The 24,105-nt window shown below is 39.1% G+C and overlaps 1 protein-coding gene across 2 annotated transcripts in view; it reads left to right on the forward strand.

Annotated features, from left to right (window-relative positions):
• Nucleotides 1-24,105, forward strand: part of MAST4 (microtubule associated serine/threonine kinase family member 4) — a 474,263-nt gene that overhangs the window by 227,364 nt on the left and 222,794 nt on the right. For both annotated transcript variants that reach the window (XM_075066982.1, XM_075066983.1), the window contains exon 4: nucleotides 18,505-18,536. In XM_075066982.1, coding sequence (XP_074923083.1) covers nucleotides 18,505-18,536 — 32 coding nt within the window. The remainder of the gene's footprint in view (nucleotides 1-18,504; nucleotides 18,537-24,105) is intronic.

Consider the following 24,105-nt stretch of genomic DNA (forward strand, 5'->3'; position numbering starts at 1 on the left):
ACTCCATCAAGGTTGTATTTCTCATAAACAAATTAGGGAAGGTCATGCGAGACAGTATCAAAAGCTTTACTAAAGTCAAGATATACCATGTCTACTGCTTCCCCTTCCCCATCCACAAGACTTGTTACCCTGTCAAAGAAAGGTATCAGGTTGGTTTGACATGATTTATTCTTGACAAATCCATGCTATTACTTATCACCTTATCTTCTAGAGGGTTGCAAATTGCTTGCTTAATTATTTGCTCCATTATCTTTTTTGAGTACAGAGGTTAAGCTCACTGGGGTGTTATTCCCCAGATTGTCCTTTTCTACCTTTTTATAGATTGGCACAATATTTGCCCTTTTCCAGTCTTCTTGAATCTCTCCATCTTCCATGACTTTTCAAAGATAATCGCTAATAGCTTGGATATCCCCTCAGTCAGCTCCTTAAGTATTCTAGGATGCATTTCATCATGCCCTGACTTGAAGACATCTTATTTGTCTAAGTAATTTTTAACTGTTCTTTCCCTATATTAGCCTCTGATCCTACCTCATTGTCATTGGCATTCACTATGTTAGATGTCCAATCACCACCAACCTTCTTGGTGAAAACCGAAGCAAAGAAGTCATTAAGCACCTCTGCTATTTCCACATTTTCTGTTCTTGTTTTTCCCCTCTCATTGAGTAATGGGCTTGCCCTGTCCTTGGTCTTCCTCTTGCTTCTTGTAGAATGTCTTTTATGTCTTTATGTCCCTTGTCTCTATCTAGTTTGAGCTCATTTTGTGCCTAGGCCTTTCTAATTTTGTCCCTACATATTAGTGTTTGTTTATATTCATCCTTTGTAATTTAACCTAGTTTTCACTTTTTGTTTGACTCTTTTGATTTTTAGATCATTGAAGATCTCCTGGGTAAGCCAGGGTGGTCTCTTGCCATATTTCTTATCTTTCCTGCTTAGTGGGATTGTTTGCTCTTAATGTCTCTTTGAAAAACTGCCAACTGTTTGCTTCCCATGGGATCTTGCCTACCAATTCAGAGTTTGCTAAAGTCTGCCTTCTTGAAATCCATTGTCTTTGTTGTGCTGTTCTCCCTCCTGCCATTCCTTAGAATCATGGACTCTACCATTTCATGATCACTTTCACCCAAGCTCCCTTCCACTTTCAAATTCTCAACCAGTTCCTCCCTATTTTGTCAAAATCAAATCTGGAACTGCCTCTCTTAGTTGCTTTTTCCACCTTCTGAAATAAAAAATTGTCTCCAATACATTTCACGAACTTGTTGGGTAATCTGCGCTTTGCTGTGTTGTTTTCCCAACAGAAGTCTGAGTAGTTGAAGTCCCCCATCACCACCAAGTCCTGTGCTTTGGATGATTTTGTTAGTTGTTTAAAAAAAAGCCTCATCTATCTCTCTTTCCTGGTTAGGTGGTCTGTAGTAGACTCCTTTCATGACATCACCCTTGGTTTGTATTTTTTTACCCCTTTTATCCTTACCCAGAGACTTTCAACAAGTCTGTCTCCTATTTATCTCAACCTCAGTCCAAGTCTATACATTTTTAATATATAAGGCAAAACTTCCTTCCTTTCTTTCGTGTCTGTCCTTCCTGAGCAAGCTGTATCCTTCTATACCAATATTCCAGTCATGCATATTAACCCACCAAGTTCTGTGATGCTAACTGTCATAGTTATTTATTTACTAGCATTTTGAGTTCTTCCTGCTTAATCTCCATAGTTCTTGCATTCTTGTAGACGTATAAGATACTGATTTGATTTTCCCCTCCCCCCGCAGTTCTGTCTTGTCTGTCCTTTATCCCTGCTATAACAGCCCATGCTCCCCCCACCAAATTCCGACCCTTCTCCCAGTTCTCCGTGTTTTTGACTTACCTGTGGACTTTGGTCACCTGCCCCCTTCAAACCTAATTTAAATCCCTCCTCACTAGGTTAGCTAGTCTGTATCCAAATATGCTCTTCCCCTTCCCGGAAGCAGTCCGTCTTCCTGGAACAGCATCCTGTGGTCAAGGAAGCTGAAGCCTTCCTGGTGACACCATCTTCGCAGCCAGGCATTCATCTGCAGGCCTTTATCCTTGACTGGAAGGATCGAAGAGAACACCACCTGTGCTCCCAACTCCTCCTCCCTTACTCTGAGCACTGTAGTCATTCTGATCTGCTGAGGGTCATACCTGCAGTATCATTGGTGCCTACATGGATGGGTAGCATGGGGTAGTAGTCAGAGGGCTGGATGATCCTTGACAATCCCTCCATAACGTCTCAGATATGGGCCCCTGGCAGGCAGCATACCTCCCAGGATGCCACATCAAGGCGGTAGATTGGTGCCTTCACCCTCCTCAAAAGAGGGACAAGTCATCGACAGGTCACGGGTTGCACATTTTTGTTTACTATTCGTGACCTGTTCATGACTTTTACTAAAAATACTTGTGACTAAAACGTAAACTTAATCATGTCTACTGCTTTTCCTATCCACTAAGCCAGGAAGCATAATAAAGAAGCCAATAGTGACTAGAAGAGAGTATTTAGGGAGAAAGCAGTGTTTTAGACAAGTTGCACAAGTTTCTTATATATGGTATTAATAAAAATTGGTGCATTAGATATTACAGCATTTTAGAACTTTTTGCATATAACAGCACAAAACATCCTAAGAGACAGGGTTTCATGCACAAAAATATAAAAATAATGTGTATATTGTTACAGGTAAAAAAAATTTTGAGTGAAATGTGTTGATTTTTTATAACACTGTTACTTTAATTTTTTAAATTTATATTAATTTTGATCCATTTTCACCAATAACTGCATCTTGCCTAAAATTAGAAGCCAAACTAACTTGAATTGTAGTCAGAGACTTTGTTCACTGAAATTTCTCAGTAGATAGCAAATATGAGCAACAAATGAACAAAGGTAAACCATGATAAAGAAGAATATGCTGTAGGAATAATAATCTAAAGGACACAATGAAATAGTTATATGTGAAGCTGGCACAGGCAACCATCAAATAAAAATCAATTTGATGTGGGAGCATGTGGGGTGAGGAGGTGGGAGGGGAGAGGGTCAAGAGAAAGTGATCAGAAGATTAGTTTCAAAATCTTGTGGTGTTTCAATACATAATAGTAATAAAGGTTTATTCCAGATGAGCTGTCAGTATAAATTGGGAGCATTTGTAGGTAAGTTTCCTGAGGATTGCTCTGAAATTTTGTTAGCATGGAAAAAATATTGATAGTACAGTGTGCTGAATAACACAAGCTTCAAACTTAATGTAGGGAGAGAATATTACAACAAAGAAACTGACTTTTTAAAAATCCTTCCTAATCTTAATTCTGACTGAATACTGTACATAACTGTTAAGTATGCAGTAATATCCGCTGAAACCCTTTTATGATTTTCAGTAGTTTCTATGATTGGAAATAGACTCCCCCGCTGATGAAATCGGCCCTGGAGCTACAGTATCCACTAAGCATATGTTCTACTTTTCAAGCTAGTGAAAATCTTTTAGGATTGTGTTTTTCATTTCTAGCTATCCCGTGAATAAGTGCTAGTAACTTTGAGATGTTTGACATATTGTTCAATAATAAAAAAGTGTCATCTGTAACCTATCATTTAAATCAGCTTCTGTACCAAATGACTGTAGGATAGCTACTGTGATGCCAGTTTTTAAAAAGGGGTCCAGAGGTAATCCTGGCAATTTCAGTAAGCCTGACTTCAAAATTGGGCAGACTGGTTGAAACTGTTGTCAAAAACAAAATCGTCACACACATAGATGAACATAATCTGTAGGGAAAGCGTCAATATGGTTTTTGTAAAGGGAAATCATGCCTCACCAATCTACTAGAATTCTTTGAGGGGGTCAACAAGCATGTGGACAAGGGGGATCCAGTGGATCTAGTGTACTTAGATTTTCAGAAAGCCATTGACAAGGTCCCTCACCAAAGGCTCTTAAGCAAAGTAAGCTATCATGGGATAAGAGGGAAGGTTCTCTCATGGATTGGTAACTGGTTAAAACATGGGAAACAAAGGGTAGGAATAAATGGTCGGTTTTCAGAATGGAGGAAGGTAAATAGTGGTGTTCCCCAGGGATCTGTACTGGGACCAATCCTATTCAACATATTCATAAATGACCTGGACAAAGGGGTAAAAAGTGAGGTGGCAAAATTTGCAGATGATACAAAACTACTCAAGCTATTTAAGTCCCAGGCAGACTTGTAGCTCTTTTGCAAAGGAACTCTCAAAACTGGGTGACTGGGCAACAAAATGACAGATGAAATTCAATTTTGATAAATGCCAAGTAATGCACATTGGAAAACATAATCCAAACTACGCATATAAAATGATGGGGTCTAAATGAGATGTGACCACTCAAGAAAGAGATATTGGAGTCATTGTGGATAGCTCTCTGAAAACATCCACTCCATACGCTGTGGGAGTCAAAGTGAAAAGAATGTAGGGAATCATTAAGAAAGGGATAGATAAGAGAGAAATTACCATATTGCCTCTTTATAAATCCTTGATACGCCAACATCTTGGATGCTGCATGAAGATATGGTTGCCCCATCTCAAAAAAGATATATTGGACTTAGAAGAGGGCAGCAAAAATTATTAGGGGTATGAAACGGCTGCCTTATGAGGAGAGATTAATAGGACTGGGACTTTTCAGCTTGGAAAAGAGACTAAGGGGGGATATGATAGAGGTGTATAAAATCAGGTTTGATGTGGAGAAAATAAATAAGGAAGTGTTGTTTACTCCTTCTCCTAACACAAGAACTAGGGGCCACCAAATGAAATTAATAGGCAGCAGGTTTAAAACAAACAAAAGGAAGTATTTTTTCACACAATGCACAGTCAACCTGTGGAACTCCTTGCCAGAGGATGTTGTGACTATAACGGGGTTCAAAAAAAAACTAGATACATTCATGGAGGATAGGTACATCAATGGCTATTAGCCAGGATGGGCAGGGATAGTGTCCCTAGTCTGTTTGCCAGAAGCTGGGAATGGGTGACAAGGATAGATCACTTGATGATTACCTGTTGTCTGGGGCATTTGGCATTGGCCACTGTTGGAAGACAGGATTCTGGGATAGATGGACCCAACGTGGTCGTTCTGATGTTCTAATATCACCAGCAGTTGGGACCTGAACTGAGATCCTAAGTCTTAGGTGAAAAATGGTAAAGCTAAGGCTGCAGATGTGTAAATTACTAAGGTGAACAGACTTTAATACTGAGAGCGGCTAGACTGTCTGGTTGGTAAGCTAGTACTATGGTAGACACACCTTAAATACATTACAGACATACATTCTTAAACTTGCATTGTTCACCTATTTCTAGATGGTTATTTAGATATGCTGGACCTAAGTCAGAAAGCATTACAATAACTTGCCCTTTCCGGGCATAGCTGTCTTACACATTATACCCTTTTTATAGGGTGACGTGTAAAGAAAGAAGCACCACTGATGGTCGCTTTTGTCTAGCACTTTTCCTTGCTAAGTTCTTACACTCCTAAGAAGGATGCAGCAGAAGAGGATGTGTGGGTTATAGCAAATCACAAACTAAATGAGTCAATAGTGTAATCCTATTGCAAAAAAAGTGAACATCATTCTGAGATGTATTAGCAATAGTATTGTAAGCAAAACATTACAAGTAATTATTCCACTCTACTCGGCAATGATAAGGCCTCAGCTGGAGTATCGTGTCCCGGTCTGGGAGTCGTATTCAGGAAAGATGTGGACAAATGGGAGAAAGTCTAGAGGAGAGCAACAAAAAAGATGAAAGCTCTAGAAAACATGACCTACGAGAAAAGACTGAAAAAATTGGGTTTGTTTAGTCTGGAGAAGAGAAGATTGCGTGGGGACCTGATAGCAGTCTTCAACTACGTAAAAGGTGATAAGGTAAGAGGAAGGTGATAAATTGTTCTCCTTATCCACTGAGGACAATACAGAAAGTAATGGGCTTAAATTGCAGCAAGGCAGATTTAGGTTAGATATTAGGGAAAAATTCCTAACTGTAAGGATAGTGAAGCACTGGAATCTCTGTCATGGAGATTTTTAAGAACAAGTCAGACAAATTGTCGCAGATGGTCTAGATAATACTTAGTCCTTCCTCAATGTGGGGGACTGGGCTATCGAGGTTCCTTCCAGTCCTACATTTCTATGATTCGATTTCCATAGTTTAAGTTGTTACACGTTTTTTATTGTAAACTCAATTTGTTTGTGCATACATGCACACACTCTTCATAACTTAGAAATGAACCAGTCCTCCAAAATGTTGAGTGGTCTCCTGTCAGAAGAGAAGTATAAGTAAAGTTTGATATAACAAGATCATTCATAAGTATTCTAAATTCAAAGGTTTTTCACTTGAATATTTCTCTAATCTCTCTTTAAAATCCTATTTCAGTAGCATCTTGTACTGAAAGGAGGCATTTTTTCAAAAAAATGGATAATTTATTAGAAACTTTTTCTGGGAAGTCTCAGTGAAATCTCCATGATTGATTATGAATTCTGAAGCTCTGGCACAAGAGCCAGAGGAGAGTTGGTGCAGAAAGGTGATGAGGGAGGAATAGTGGACCCTGTAGGCTGCCAGATGCAGAAATTATAATACCTGGGAGGTCAGATGCACATACTTGAATTTTGATAAGCCCTGCACAGACTCCACATTGTATTAATAATTCACTAATATATACGTACATACGTTCCATCTTTGAACCAATGATTTACAACATTGTGTCAGAGCATTTTATTAATTCAAAAAAATATCCTAAGGAAATTCTCACCGTTCAAAAGTTGATATTATTCCTGAAGTGGGTCTTTTGTCAGCTTGGACACTTGGCTTGTGCCAGAGACCCCAACATCATTTAGTGGTGTCACAGAGATGGCAATATGCACTTTGACATCCTTGGATGGGCAAAGGACTAATGTTTATGATATGCAGTTCTGCCTGTTTAATGGGAAGAATCCTTTCAATGAACCTTTATAGTTCAAAAAAATCTTTTAAATAAGAACCAGGATATTCAGAGCTAAGGTTGCATTTAACCAGGTGAGTAAAATCAGCAGAAAGAAGATAGGGGTCAGCAGGAGTGGGATTTACTATGTCTTAATCATCACTACAGAAAACATCCACTGTTGCTGGGGAGCTGATAAACATGGCTAGCATCCTGTGTCCTGCCCCTGGAGCAGCCCACCTGTATGTGCAAAAGTGAAGTAGAAGCCACTTGCTCACCCAGGTGTGGGTTAGGCAGTGGTATGGCATCTAGTTTCCATCCACCAGCAAGTGTGGCAAATGGGGAGGGGGTAGGGTGAAAAAAAAAATAGATATGGGTGAGTGAGGACCTGAGCTGCAGTGTTTCCACATGCTTGGCAGTGGAGAGAGAAAACTATTACCAGGAACTTGCACAGCTATGTTTTAATGTGAAGTGTATGGTGCATTTGGAAATGCCCAAATGAGTTTGTCCTTGTGTTCCTCCATCATCCCCTCCCTAATGCAAAAAGCCCAGTAAAACTAGGTATTTATCTGAAAGTCGATTGTTTGTTTTTTTCCCAAACCTAAAGCACTGAAAAACCATACTAGTGCTCCTAGGTTTGTTCAGCTGCACAGTTGTACAAGCAGCTGGGATATTATGTCTTGCATGAATTTTTCTGAGTGTGCTATAGTGCTCTTAAATTGTAAGGATGAGAATATTTGTTTGAGTTTGGTAGTAGCTGGAATCCATGTGGGATTGGTGTTTTCAAACATTTCTCAGTCAATGTATTTACTCTGCTCTACCAGTCATGCAGTGATATGGTACATTGCCAATGGGTGAAATAGACTGTGCAACAGGAGGTCAGAATGGAGCATGGATTTTCTAACACAGCGTGTTAGATGAAATGATTTTGTGTACTTTGAAGTGGAAAATTCAATCAGAGTTTTCCACACTTTTTAGTTAAAGAAACATGGTTATTTATTGATAAGTCAGACTGAGAAAATGTAGAATGCAACATAGGAGGCATCAAATCTAACGTACGTTATTCTTGGTCATAGTAATTATTTTCTCCTGCATTTTCTTGAGAAGTCTTTTAAAAAACAAAAAGACAAAATGGCTATAACGTGTCTAGAGTGTACACGTCAGGAGTATTGTATTCATGTTGGTATTGAAAAGCTACTTTTTTATAGGGCTATCCTTTAGAGTAGGAGAGGCTTTCATATTTTATTAATTTTGATTCAAGTAACCAGCACTTAATTGTACTCATAAAGTAGTAGAGTTTGGATAGCATAGGCTGCTATCAACTGTGAACTTAGGATGGAGTATGAAGTTAGGTAGTAATGTAACTACTGGTCAATTGAGAAATGGTTTATAGATACAATTCTCAATTATTTTATTAATAAAGTTCAATTTTATTAAATATTTCAGTATTTATTTATTCCGTAGGTATGAATCGGATACTTGCCCTCCTAAAGTATGCTTAGACTGGATTTAAAATACCCATGTATCTAACATGGAATACATTTTATTAAAAGAAAAGACAGTTTTTTTAAGTTTGCACACTTGTACTACGTAAATGTTGCCCTGAGTCTTGGAATGTGGGTGTTTTGGCTTCTTAATGCCAAATACTAGCACACCAGGACTCGCTGAAACCACAGGTTTGAATCCTACCAGGGTCAACCTTTTATCCTTCCAAGGTAGTGGTTGCAGTTTGTTTCCTACAGTTTTAGAGTCTACCAATTCCAGTAGTAGTCTTCTTTTAAATGGTAGAGCATATCTATGCCCAGTAGCAGTTTTTAAATTGCTACTGCTGTCTGAACAATTAAGAGCTTATGGCACTCTTTAGCCAATGTTAGATTTCAGCCTAAAGAAGTATTTGGTCTGGCTACAGAGCATGACTTGCTCTTTTCTTCAACTTCTGTGCCTTTGCTCCCATGACTTTAACTATGAAAAATCCATTTTTAGGGACATCTTTTAATCAATATAATTCATAACAGATAAATTCAGTGCTCCTCCTGTTGCTGAATCTTACAACAGACCTTGCCACTGGAGAGACATGAGACAACATATAGTATTTCTACTGCTAGACCAGACCTTTTCTCCTTGCGCAAACCATCATTACAAAATACAGTATCCTCTTGCTCCAGAGGGATTAGTATTTTCAAGCATTAAGAAACTTCGTAAACATATGGTAAGCAAAGTAAAACAAATCTAACTGCTACCTCTTTCCGTAATGTTGTTAGTCTATTATACATTTTAATATTGCCATAGTGTCTTGTTAACCTATGGTTGAACACTTATTGACTGTTTCAATCAGTTTCATGTTGTATGTGATAGAGCCATTGATTTTTTTCATTCTATATTATGTTTTTTTAATATATGTTGTCTTTAAAGTGTCCTCCCCATCCACTTAATTTGCTTGTAAATTGATGATAATGTCAAGGTTTAAGCAGACTTCGGGATATTCCCTTCACAGCACATTTCAATACCCCTGGAGTTGATCCACCGATAAATTTCTGCCCTAAAAGAGATTGTCAGCAGCCACTATTGCAAAATAACTGTGGGGAGGTTAGTTTAGAAAAACAAAAATGAATTGTATTGTCAAGTGCCTGACATCAGCCTAGATAACCCAAGTGGCTTCTTCAGGTTAAATCTGAGTTAAGTGGCTCTTTCCTTTAATTTATATGCATCCTACTGAAATCTGTAGTAGACACCTATTAACATATATTGGAGTTGATTCACTGTTTGCATTTTTTTCTTAGCTTTAAGCAAGAGGAGAAAGTTGAAACATAATGTAATATCTTTTATAAATTCAAGGGCCCAGTTTAGATATATAAAAGACCTGGCACCAGGGCTGGCCTTACCGTGAGGCAAACTGAGGCAGCCGCCTCAGGTGCCAGACTGGGAGGGCTGCCACTAGGACCCAGAATGTAGAAAATTGTATCTGTTGCTGGTGCATATATATTTTCTCTGCTCTAGATGCACAGAGATTGTGGAGTGCTGTGCTGGAGGAAGGAGGGCACAAGAGATATAACAGGCAGGCAGACAGGAGAAAAGGTGAGAGGGAATAACAGAAAACAGCAGGAGCTGCAGGGGGAGGGAGGAGGAAGAGCCTCTTATGTACCTCTCTAGCACCCCCCAGGAGCCTGGACTGATTAACACCAGCTTCTCAGGGAGCTTCCTGTTTCCTGCTGCTTCCTGAACCCACTTGCCACTGAAGACGGCAGTCAATTAGAAAGAATAGTAGGGAGCCAGATTTAGGTCTTAGACGATGTATTCTCCCACTCAGGCCTGCTACCGCTGCTTATTTGTCTCTTCAGTTAGCTGTTTGAGAGCCACTATAGTTGGCACGAACAGCAGCCATTGAGTGAAAGAGAAAAAGCCCTCTGGGGCAGCATTCAGAAAAAGAAGCAAAGGAGCTTTTCTATCTAAGCGGAAGGAGCTCTCCTGAGATGCGTAGCACAAATGTTCAAGGTGAGCCTTCAGGCCCGAGTGAGGATGTGAGTGAGTGAGGAGATGCCTTGATCCTCAACGCTGAGTGATCAAGTGACAGAGTGACCCGCAGCTGTACTGCTAGCCATTCGTATCTTCATCCTCCAATGGACTGTATAACCACGCACCATTCCTAGAAAAAGTGTTAGATCGAGAAGGTGTGGGCGCAAGAAACAGCTGCTGCTGAGTTTAGTTCCTTAAGTCTAGATGATCCAGGACTGTGGACCCACTTGAGCAGTAGCCTGAGGGACTTCCTTGTACTGCATGGGCCACAGCAAGTGAAAAACTTCATGTTCCCCAAAGACAATGAAAATAGAAGTTTCCATCCAACACATTACTGGCAGTGAAATCCCCAATGGTGACAAAGTGGAGAGGCCATGGCTTATGTACTCAAAAACCCAGAATGCTGCATACTGTTTTTGTTGCAAACTCTTCCAGTCTAATGTTCCAGCCACATTGGGTTCTACAGGAACAAAGGACTGGAAAAATCTGGCTAGAAATCTGGCATGCCATGAGAAGGCAGCAAATCACCAGAGAGCATTCCATAGGTGGAAAGAGCGCTTGAGATGAGACTAAGGTTAAAGGCCACCATAGATGATCAGCATCAAGAGAAGATTGCATCAGAGTCTCTTTACTGGCAAAATGTTCTGAAAAGGCTCATTGCCATTGTGAGAATGCTTGCTACCCAAAACCTAGCACTGTGTGGCACTTCAGATCAGCTGTATGTGCCAAACAATGGAAACTTCCTTAAAATTGTGGAGCTGATGGCTGAGTTTGATGCTGTACTCCAGGAGCATCTAAGAAGAGTCACCACCAAGAAATGTACACACACCAACTACCTTGGAAAAACAATTCAAAATGAGATCATACAGTTACTGGCAACAAAAGTCAAACAGAAGATTTTGGCAGATCTGAAGTCAGCAAGATATTACTCTGTTATTCTGGACTGCATGCCTGACATCAGCCATACGGAACAAATGACTTTAATGGTGTGTTTTGTAACAACAACAACCTAGTGAAAATATCTTTTCAATGGTGACTATCAGAGAAGATTTTCTAGAATTTATTGACATTGATACTACAAGAGCTAGTATGACAAATGTGCTTCTTAAAAAGCTGGAAGATAGGGGAATTGTGATAGCTGACACAAGATCAAACTACGATAATGGTGCCAACATGAGAGGAAAGAACAGAGCAGTGCAGACACAGATCCGAGAGTTAAACCCTTGAGCTTTTTTTGTCCCATGCAGTTCTCATTCACTGAACTTGGTGGTCACTGATGCAGCATCAGCTTCTAGTGAGGCTGCTGAATTTTTTAATGTAATTCAAAGCCTCTATGTATTTTTCTCTGCATCAACTCATCGATGGCAAATTTTGAAGCAACATCTGGGAACATCCCCTCTGACACTGAAACTACTGAGTGCCACACAATGGGAAATTCGAGTGGAGGTGATAAAGCCTATCAAACACGAAATTGAGAAGATAGATGATGCCATAGTTACCATGATGGAGGATAATGCTATGACTGGAACAGTGGCAGAGGGAAATGGAATGACCAGAAACATACATAATTTCAAATTTCTATGTGGCTTAGTGTTGTGGCATGACATACTGTTTGAAGTAAATGTTGTAAGCAAGAGACTCCAAGGTGTTGACCTTGATATATCTGGAGCAATGGAACAACTGGACAAAGCAGAGTCATACCTCCAGTCTTACCGGTCAGATGAGGGATTTCAAAACGTTCTGAAGAGTGCACAGCAGTTGGCAGAGGAACTTCACACTGAAGCTATTTTCTCACTCATTCAAGAATACAAGAGTCACCGAAGAAGACAACATTTTTGATTACGAGGCACGGGATATTTCCATAAGAAACCCCAAACAACAATTCAAAGTTGAATTATTTAACAAGTTGCTAGATTGTGCAATAGTTGAGCTCAAGGAACAAAGTGCTAGATTGTGCATTGCAGCTCAAGGAGCACAGCAGTGTTTGCGGACGATACCAAACTGGGAGGGATTGCAACTGCTTTGGAGGACAGGGTCAAAATTCAAAATGATCTGGACAAATTGGAGAAATGATCTGAGGTAAACCGGATGAAGTTCAATAAAGACAAATGCAAAGTGCTCCACTTAGGAAGGAACAATCAGTTTCACACATACAGAATGGGAAGAGACTGTCTAGGAAGGAGTATGGCAGAAAGAGATCTAGGGGTCATAGTGGACCACAAGCTAAATATGAGTCAACAGTGTGATACTGTTGCAAAAAAAGCAAACGTGATTCTGGGATGCATTAACAGGTGTGTTGTAAACAAGACACGAGAAGTCATTCTTCCGCTCTACTCTGCACTGGTTAGGCCTCAACTGGAGTATTGTGTCCAGTTCTGGGCACCGCATTTCAAGAAAGATGTGGAGAAATTGGAGAGGGTCCAGAGAAGAGCAACAAGAATGATTAAAGGTCTTGAGAACATGACCTATGAAGGAAGGCTGAAAGAATTGGGTTTATTTAGTTTGGAAAAGAGAAGACTGAGAGGGGACATGATAGCAGTTTTCAGGTATCTAAAAGGGTGTCATGAGGAGGAGGGAGAAAACTTGTTCACCTTAGCCTCTAATGATAGAACAAGAAGCAATGGGCTTAAACTGCAGCAAGGGAGATTTAGGTTGGACATTAGGAAAAAGTTCCTAACTGTCAGGGTAGTTAAACACTGGAATAAATTGCCTAGGGAGGTTGTGGAATCTCCATCTCTGGAGATATTTAAGAGTGGGTTAGATAAATGTCTATCAGGGATGGTCTAGACAGTATTTGGTCCTGCCACGAGGGCAGGGAACTGGACTCGATGACCTCTCGAGGTCCCTTCCAGTCCTAGAGTCTATATTTGGGATGTTGTATGGCATTTCGGAACTCCTCACTTTACCTGAGGAAGACCTACACCAGCAATGCAGGGCACTAGAGACAGTGTTGGCCCATGACGTGCAATATTGATGCGAGTGATTTAGGTGATGAACTGAAAGCTCTTTCAAGATAATATTTCAGCAGGATCAACTCCAAAGGCTTTTCTGGAATATATGTGCACAAATAAGATGACCAGCCTCTTTCCAAATGCTTTTGTTGCTCTGCACATACTTCTCATGCTTCCTGTAACGGTTGCCAGTGGAGAATATAGCTTCTCCAAGCTGAGGTTAATAAAAACACATCTAGGCTCCACAATGACACAGGAGAGGCTGGTTGGCCTTGCAACCATCTCAATAGAGCATGAGCTGGCCCAGACCTGGAGTAAGACTGTCCACACCTTCAGGAAGCAGTACTGCTCTTTGCAACCAAGAAGGCATGGAAAGCACCACTTTGATTATTCAAATAGATGAAAATGCCAGTGTTTACTATGCAGACAAGAAGTTACATTTGCTGTTTGCTTATTTGAAAGTTAAGTGATACTTATTTTTTGAACAAGGCATTTTAAATTGTTAGTTCCCCTTTTATTGGGGTAGGAAGCAGAGCAGTACCATGAGAGGAGTAGAATAGGAAGAAGGCAGAATTGAGACCTTTCAAAGTTTTGGCCCAATCGAGGAGACATGGGGGCGTCATTTGAGCTCCCTGCCTTGGGTGCCAAAATGTTGTGGACCGGCCCTGCCTGGCACCCTTTTTCAGGGGGAGTCACCATGGAAAATTGTTGGTGCCACCCATAGGTGAAAAGGAGAAATGGTAAATGTAAGGTTACTAATTTTTATATGTAATCCATGGAAGCGGTTGGTATTTAAGTGGCAGAATAATTATGTAATGAAACTGCTTGTAACCAGGTTACTTTTGGTGTACTCTGTGTGTGTACACACATTAAACAAAGTTACCAACTAATCTAATAAGCTATAAGAAGCTGGAGACCTTCAGATCTAAGACAGCAAATTGTAGATGGTAAATAGCAGTATTGTTCTTTCTCATGTTATTTCTTTGTTGTTTTTTTTAAATAGTGCATTATTGATATTTAGTTGAAAGATTTCTTTTATGGAGCTTTTTATGGACAGTTGAAAAGTCTCTAAGATCAGGCTTCTGAATATTTGAAAACCTTGCAACTATTATTGAAAGATGAAGCTGATTTACTGTGGTTCTAAAAGGTACCCAGTATCCACAACATTTGCGCTCTCGTTAGCAGCTTATGAACGTTGTAGCTTTTATTGATTCCTGAGAATGGGACTTAGCAACAAGCAATAAAAGTTGATGGCACCTTTTCCCCTCCATATAGGAGTGGATAGATCAATATTTGAATTTACTGGTAATGGGTAGAAGTACTGAAAATTGCAGTGTCGTGTGGGTCACAGCTGTGGTATATATCCTTTTTATTTAAACTCTGTTGTAGGTCAAAGTCTTTCCCCTACTAAACGGAAACATAGTTAGTAGTTGAGTTGATACGCCTTATTTATCAATGGGCTTCATAAGACTGGACGCCTAGTCTGCTGTGTGAATTAAAATTGCGCTGGCTGACCTACATTTCATAAGACATGAATGACTGTGACATGTACTGAATTTCTGAATATTTTGTGAGTTATAAACCCAAAAAACTTCTGTGCTTTTGAAGACAAGTTACTAAAAATAAAATGCTCGCTGTATTTTGACAGTTCGCTGATTAATGATTAGCTTAATTAAATCATGTACGCACAGTCCTTATTGTATCTTCAATGTAATTTAGCAGAGGCTTCTACATATCTTCTAAACCTGAGATCCAACTTAGTATGTCTCTGTAGGTTTGCAGACAACAGTCTCAAGGCAGAAAGGACATTACATAGTTCGGACAAGAGTCTTGTTTGTGAAGTGGCGTAAAGCAACCTTAGTGCCAGCTTAAAGAGAAAACAAAGATATATAGTGAGGTCTTCTGTCTCTATACCTAGACCACCAGACAAACCTCTTCAGCCACCCCTGACAGTATATTTAATCCTGCCTCAGCACAGAGGGATGGACTAGATGACCTCTCAAGATGCTTTCTGCTCTATATTTCTATTATTCTACTTCTTGGTGATCCTTGACAGCTGGGATGGTAGAGCTTTTATGTTGGAGATTTGTCCAGTATGTGTGTGAACTCAGGACCATGGAGACACAAAGTTTGGCTTGAAGCCACCCTTGTGCCACCTGCATCCCTGAGTCCTGCACTGGCTCAGCTCATCTGAACTGGAACACCCAGCCCACGAAAACCTTGCCCTTGATTTTAGACTTCATCAAAATCCTTTCTTAAACAACAATTTTTAGTGCCTGGGAGTCATAAGCTAACTTTATGGCATTTTTAATACAACTGAGATTCAAACCCACAGTTCCAAAGTTAAAGATTAGCATGTTTCCAGTATGCCTTCTTCAGCTTTTTTCTCCACTGTATACTAAAAGCTGTATAATTCAGTCAAACTTTCTCTCTTCAGTTTGTGAAATAACAGCTTTCCAGATGCATAGGAACAAAATGCCTCTTTTCCTGGGTCTTAGAATAAGGGCATGTCTACATTAGGGATATTTTCACTGGGTTGTATCTATACCAGAGGAAAAGGATTGAACTGCAGAAATGTACCTGGAGTAAGACAATATATACTAACATATTAATTAAGAAATTTTGTATCCTGATGCAGAAATCCCTAATTTAGAAAAGCCACAAGTGATGTGAGACATATCTAAGAGCTATAAACTGTGAGCCTTTCATGTACTTAGTGATAGGAGGCGTGCAAAACATAATTGGATGCTGACTTGCAGTGAAGTTTTCTGTGTTGGAGGTACTCAAGCCTGTGATAAATGTGAGAGAACTGACGTGGCATTTTGATGTCAACGCTATGGTATATAGGGAAAATGTGAAGATACGGACATTGTCTAAAAAGGAAGTTTGTTTTATTTCTTCATTTATTTTTGGTTAGTTGCTTATTGGTATTGCCATGCTTTTTTTATTTTAAAAACATGCTTAAAAAGTGATATTTGCACTGCTTTGCTTCAAATGAGATCTGTGCGCGTAGAAATAACTTGGGTGTGAAATTTACTTTGTAAAAGCTGCCAACATCTTCTAGTACATCTTTACCCTCTACTAGTTATCCCTAGTGATTTATCTGACATGGAACTTCTCCAGTAATTACAAGGCAGTACAGCAGGGGTGCCCAAAGCACAGCCCAAGGACTAAATGCAGCTGTACCTGCATACAATGCTGATCATCTGCAATTTTGATACTGATAATGACAAACTCAGTGGAAAAAATCTGTTCATCTACCAAGAAAAATACAAGTATAAGGGATTGATTTGGTATACTTGTTAAGAGTGTTAAATTAAAAGCAGTTTCTGGACACTTGACAAGATATAAATGCGACCTTTGCTCACAAAATGTGAACAGGTTTCCATTAGTCACTATCCATTACAGACTGACTGTTCATAGTTCACCTGCTGTGGAACAAGAAGCAAAATTGTCCTTGTGATGCATTTCAAATTAGATACAGAACACAATGCGATCGTAATCTTTGAATAATTCTTTGTACAGTTGGGAGTGTGTGGGGATCCAAGCTCAACATGCTTTTAAAAATTAAGTGGATATTTGTGTTCTCCATCATTTTGAACTTACTGGAATTATTTAGTTTTTATAAAACAGTGTGTATGTGTGTGTGTAACACTTGCATATTACATATATAAGGTTATGTTAATATAGTATTTAAGTTGAAAATTCTACCAAGTTGCAGAAACTCCAGAACTAGCAAATATTAGAATAAAGTTAATTACTTTGTCCACAGGTTCCCTGCCTCATTTACTGTACAGGATGGATGGTGCTCAGAAATGAAGCAGTTATTTGATATTTCAGTGGCCTCTGTCTTATTCACTGTACACCATCTAAAGTCTGCAAAGAATATAAAAGAATATTCATTTCTTCATGGTCCTTTCTAGGGTGACTGAGTGAGCCATTTTTATCCATTTATTTGTGTTTGAGATTTTTACACATTCATATGCATTATCTGGTCAGAGGGTGCACATGCATTTTATAGAATCTTATTTTTCTGATTTTTTTTTTAAAAGAGAAAATTCTAACATCACTATGTCTGGAGAACATCTAGTACTGTGTATCTCATAGGTCAGATGAGTGCCCCTTCATTTAAATGCAGGTTATATTCCCATCTGAACAAGATTACAAAGACAACTTTACAAATATAGTTTTGAGAAAATAACTGGAATGGGAGAAATCGAGGGACGTGACTGAGAGGTACCAAAGTGTAACAAGGGGTGTGTGTGTGTGTGTGTGTGTGTGGCAGGGAATTGGAAAGCAGAAAATGGATATTACATAATTTAGCTGATATTACCTCGCCCACTTTTCTATGCATATATCATGCATCTTTTGATGATGGACAGAACTTGGTGAGTCTTTTAGCTGTCTTCTCTCCAAAATACTAACAGAAAATATATTAGCTATAGTAACTTCTCACTAATTCTCATTTAGCTAATATACAATCACAGTAATTCTCATCAAATGGCAGTTTCATCCTACTTCTTAGCAAAAGTTTTGTTTAAAAAAAATGCATTAGAGTGCTTTGTATTAAGACTTCATAAAATGATGTACTGTAGAGCATTTTATGAGCATATTATGAAGTAGTATAACTGGTCAAGCTATGCTTGTCAAAATAAATGAACAATGTCCATGTTCTGTTGTAAGATCCTTGATGTTTGTGACTGATTCCTGTCAGGTGCTGAATATCCTCAACTATTTTTGCACACAGTGGGCGTTATGGAAGATTAGCGTATTGCAGAACTGGGCCCTTGCTAATTTTAATTCTTTTAAAAATCCCCAGTGGATCTGGCTGTTAAGTTATTCTGTTGTTTGAAATATGATCTGAGAATATTTCTGTCACAGATTCTATTGAACATTCCCAAAGACAAACCTAAAGAAAATCAGTGTTTGAAATAACAGTAGGAAGCAGAACATGAAAGAAGATTTATACAAAATCTGTATAATCCTTTATTATATTCAAAACACATCTGGGCTGTCTGTGTACAGTATTGTTGAGATTGAAGGATTGTGGTACTTAATTTTAAAAAATGGATATTTCCAACTGCATTCTTTTGATTTCAAATGTAACGTGATCTTTTTTCATTTTACAGAAGGAGCTGAGTCTTCCAAGAAGAGGAAGTTTGTAAGTAGCTAAAGTTCCTTCCATTGTGCTCACTGCACAGTATGTGGTCTGACAGTTCTTCGATATGTCTATTCTTTTTTCAGTGGGAGATGAATTGAAGGTTAAATATGGCAGTTGATTGGCCTTATGATACACACACACACACACACACACACACAACACACAGAAAATTGAGACTGTAAATGAATACCCATGGGTCGATATATTGTGTTCTAAAGATTTATACTGGTGTGGTTTAGTGGCCTGTTATAAAAGAGGCTATTGTGAAAGACTTTGAAGGTTTATGCTGAGGTTATTAATAAAATAAGTGTTCCTTACGTTATGTTACATTTTAATTCAGATTGTTGTTGTAACCAGGCAAATATTTGGATTTCTCATGAACAGTGCAACCTAAATTGACTTAACCTGATGTTGCTGATGTAGAGAAAGTAGAAATAAAATATTGAACAATTTTGGTAAATGTATGTAATTGTGTGTATGTAGTCTTTTAACCAGAGGAAGTACAGATTGTGGACATCCTAGCATTTATTATATTGGGTTAGTGCATTAATGAAAAGGTATTCAAATATGCTGATACTTTATGGCTACTTGCATTTAGCAGATTTATGTACCTTGACTTTATCTCTCATACATTTTTGAACTATATTTTAAAAGTTGTGGTTTTATTTGCATTTCTTTTATATCTCTTTCTCTAGGATGTCTGTGCAGAATTATATACTCTACAATGAACAACGGGTCTATTATAATTTAATAGTACTTGACTACTTTACTAACAGCTATCCCATGTAGAAGCAACCTAGAAATGTTGTATTTAAGACTGATTTCATAATCTCATGACTCTGAGCAAAATCTTGCAAAGGAGATAGCTAAGAAGAACACTAATATATAGAATCTTTATCCCAGAGATCCCAAGTTTTATATAAACATACAGCACTGTCAAAATGCTGCTACTTCTGGCATACAAGTGATTGCACTATCTATAACATGCTGCTTAATAATGTAGGCAGAGGAAATACTGGCCAAGAACAAATACATTTCTGGAAAATATTTGTTTACCTCAGAAGATGGGCTGAATCTTTAAGATTAGAACTAGTGAATCCAGATAGTCTAGATATTTCAGAACCCATAGGTTGCGAAGACATTCCTTCTGGCTATGTATGTTTTGTGCCTATTGAAGAGCTTGCATGAGCAAGCCAGAGCATGTGAAGTGCTATCTAAGTGTGAAGTCACTAACTAGATCTAAATAAGCTGCAGCTGTCAAGTGGCCAACAGTCTGGGGCCATTCTTTTCTTGAAATATTATGTGAAAATAGACACGAAGAGCTGAACGTTTTACTTCCTTTGGCATTATAAAATGCCTTGCATGTGGTTTTAAGTTGCTATTCTAACCAATCACATGCTGAAGATTCAACAGTTTTTTGTTTGTTTTGTTCACAAAACAATCTGGCCCCTTATGAGATTTTCAGAAATGGACTCCGGGAAGCCGGATTGGTAGTGTTTCTTTTTTTCTGCTTAGTGCGTTTATGTGGATCAAGGGGTTTGAAGTTCAAGATACTGGTCACATTGATACCCTTGCCAGAACTTGTATTTTTAGCTTCTGTTTAGCTCATGTTGGCCAGGACAGGCTACAGAAACCAGTAAGTGCTTCAGACTTTAGAGAGCTCTATTTCTGGCACATAGCAATATCAAATGAGACAACATTATTGACATCTGTATACCCAATGCCAGACTACCTTTTGGGGTCTCGTTGTTTTGAGAACATCACTGAGGTGATGCTCTGTGACCTTTCCCAAAAGTGTTGCAGGCTGACACTCATGAGTGGCTGAACAACGAAGATTGCAGTTTTATAGGTACTTAATAACTTTCCTGTTTTGTTAAGTGCTTTGAAGGTAATCTGATTAATCCTCACAACGTTGCTGTGGAGGAGGGGATACATCAATATGCTTATCCTCAGCTCAAAGATGGAGCAATAGCAGAGAAATTAAGTGGTTTGCACAAGGCCACACAATGAGTAGTGATGTTATTGCTGGGTGGCTTCAAGGGAAAGAGTGGGCTGGTTCCTCCTTCTCTCCCAGGAGACTTTGTGTAGGAGGGAGATGTCTCCTTTCCTCTCCAAAGATCCATAAGGAAGGGGGTGAGGGTCGGGAAAGGAGTTAGTGAACGGATGGCAATGGTACTTCACCAAATGGCAACAGAAAGGGAGTCTTGGGGTTTTGCACGAAATGCAGTAGTTTATGGGGCTAAGGAAGGATGTTCCAGTGAGGCATGGGAATTTCCCCACTTCCTCTCTGAGTGCAAAAAGCATATTGAACCTCAAACCAGGCTCACTATGATTGGATTTAAGCTTGATTCTAATATTTTGTCCAGCTTTATTCATCTGACGGTCATCACAGGTTCCCAAGTGTAGCATATCTGTTGCATCACAAATGCCAATACAGAGGGTTGAAATGGGGAAATTGCACTTGATAAAGAGCTGAAGTACAATTGTGAAGCACCATGGAGACTGACTGACTGAAATCCTACAGCTCCTACCTTAGAGACTTGGTAGCTCTGTTGGTAGGTACCCTTTGCCAGGACTGATGAGAGAGTCTCATGCTGACAGTTCCCCAATTGCACAAGGAAATGGTTTGAGTATTTTTTAAAGGAGAACCTTATTCCAGTTGTCATTATTTGTATAGCCGCTAGATACTAGGTGCCTGAGAAATGCCAACAGGCAGAGTAATTTTAAAAATATTTCTAAAGAATAAGCTTGTCTGGTTACCTCTTCTTCCCAAGGATTTCGTAAAATTATTTACATAACTGCTAAAACTAGATGTGTGGCTAATCCATAGAAAGTAGGGTTTTTGGTTTTTTTTATTTATTTAGCTACCCTATGAGTATTGTACTTTTATAAACCCGTGTTAAAATGACACCACCTTGTGAAATTACTTATACAAAATGCCAGTTATTACTATTTCCCATATTTGTACTTGACACACCTATATAATTCCTGTTATCATTAGTGATTGGTTATGAGCATATCGAGGGCAAAGCTCAAATTACTGTGAAGATGCAGAGGAATGCAGTGCAGCACTTGATCAATAGCACTACTTGAGCTGCAGGGTCAGGAGCTATCCCACATCTGGGACTTAACATATGAAATATAAGTAAAATGTCTTCAACACTTAGTTGTGAGGATTGACATGACAGAAATTTCTGACAGTTCTGCATGACTTCATATATGCTTACTTCTTGGTATCATGGAGCAACGAAGGGACAGAATGCTGAGGAAGGGCCCTTGAGGAGGGGACAGGAAGGGAAGCACGTACCCAGTCATATTACAGGGTTAGAAAATGAACTTGAAAAATGAAAGATAATGTGCTGCTTAAGTCACTTTGTAAATTATGGATTTTTCCCCCATCTTTATAAAATTAACAAACTAGTTGTAGGTTTTAAAAGGAGACAGGAGGATTTGGACTAGACTAAGAGAGCTCTGGTTCTGATTCCTTGTGCCTTAGGGTGGGGTAAAGACATGGCCTACGCAGGTCATATGCCTTGAAGTGCTAGGATGGAGTATTATGTGTTTTCTGGTTGTTTCCCTTAAAATTCATACATTTTCTTTTGTTTATTGCTACAGTCTGGGTAATGCACTCAGAGCTGTTTTCATGGTTATGCAGAGCAAAGTTTAAGATAATTATAGTGGTAAATATAAATTGACCTACTGACTTCAGGCATGGGTTGTGGGGTGGCATGTGGAGAGCAATGTGGAAAGGCAGGAGTCCTGGGAGAGAGGCATTGTAAGTGGGGAGCACTAGAATGGACATATGGACTAATGGAGATAGGGGTTTGCATGGCATGGAGCTGCGCTATGTGGTATTAGAATGGAGGAACAAGAGGATATGGTACATGGCAGGTGGGTCAGGAGGCAAAGCACAGAAGGGTTGGATGAAGGAGTACAGAGGTCTTGGAGGTCATTGTGGGTGGAGTACAGGGGACTGAAGAAGACATGGAAAGGTTTACAGAACAAAGGGGTTGGCATGGCAAGGGTCAGAGACTTTAAATCATTTTTCAACTTTAAAATTTAAAAAATTGAAAAGTGCTTGACAGTTTTATATTTAGTCAATGTGGTTAAAAGCCTTTCCACCCGTCCCCCACAATATTCACTATTCATTCTTCCCATGCAGGTATAATTTACTTTCCCCTTCCCCGAAGGCACATATAGACTTACAGGAGTGGAGCCCTCTGTTGGTGAGTCTCCTGAGATATATCAGAGTAGAGCTGCCTCTCCTCTGTACATTGATACTTTGACCTGGTTTAAACTGTTGGCAGTCATTAAAACAAATTCCCAAACAGAACACGGTTTTTAAAAGTTAAGGTTTAAAGTGTCAAACTAGTGCTCCAGAGCAATATCACATTCTTTACTAATACTCCACACATTCAAAAAAATCCAAACTAATATGTAGTAACATCTGGAACACGGGAATATGAGCAGTTAGAGGGATCCAGCCTCTTCCCCAGGCCAGGGTTCTTTATTAGCAAATTTATATAAAAGTTCTCTACTGAAGCAGAAAAAAATAAGTGTGGAAATGTTTCAACTTGCCACAGACGTGTAGTCTTTATATGTTACTGTGAGTATTCCCATTGACTTCAGTGAGCATTGTCATCCCATTTCAGGAAGGTACTTAAGCTCATGCCTACATTTGCTTCAGTGCCAGGGATAATGCTAATTTTGCTTCTCGGGAGTAGGGGGGAAGGAGTGTTAAATTAAGTTATTGCTAAAGTATGATGTGTTTGCATATAAAAAACATACGGATACGCTTACACATGAAAATCTCTCTAAGAAGCTAGATCATATGATGGATGCAATACAGAACAGTATATTAAGATACATACTACTTCATTCGGAATGTATCCAACTAAGTAGTTGGAGATACGGTGCTCTCTAGATGCTCATTTTAGTTAGCTGTACTGCTATATTACTAGTGACGTTAAAAAGAGATATGTTCATCCTTCTTGATCTTCCTCATCCACAAAGTGGAAAATATCATGTGACAAAATTAGAGATTCACAGGAAAATAATGCAGGCACTTCATAATAAGGGGAAACAGATTTATTCATCATGAATATGATCTTTCCTCAATTTTACGAATGAGCATTCCTGGTATAAAAAACTTCCTTAATAAAAGGGAGTTGACAGCAGGTTTGTTGGAGGCAGAGGTAAATTTGAGTTTAAACTGAGAGACATTAAGGGCTAGATATGCATACTTCAATGGAATGTGTTTTCTTCTCTTTTCTTTGGAGGCATTACTTTTTCCTCTTAATGTACCATATGCTAAAATGGTTAGGGACTTCAGTGGCCCAGCATCTGTTGAAATACTCCACACATTTCTAAATTTAGCATCTTGCTTTGAATACACTCCAGAGTACCAGAAAGGTAGGAAAAAACTGCCAATTAAGTCTGAGATATATATATAGATCCGCGTCAGGTGGATTAGCGAGTCGATGTCTTGTTCATTCTTAGCATACAGCTTGATGTCATCCAGGTAGAGGAGGTGGCTGATGGTAGTTCCAGTCCTGAACCTGTACTCGTA

The sequence above is a fragment of the Chelonoidis abingdonii genome, chromosome 6, assembly GCF_003597395.2.
Source record: "Chelonoidis abingdonii isolate Lonesome George chromosome 6, CheloAbing_2.0, whole genome shotgun sequence".
Classification (NCBI taxonomy): Eukaryota; Metazoa; Chordata; order Testudines; family Testudinidae; genus Chelonoidis; species Chelonoidis abingdonii.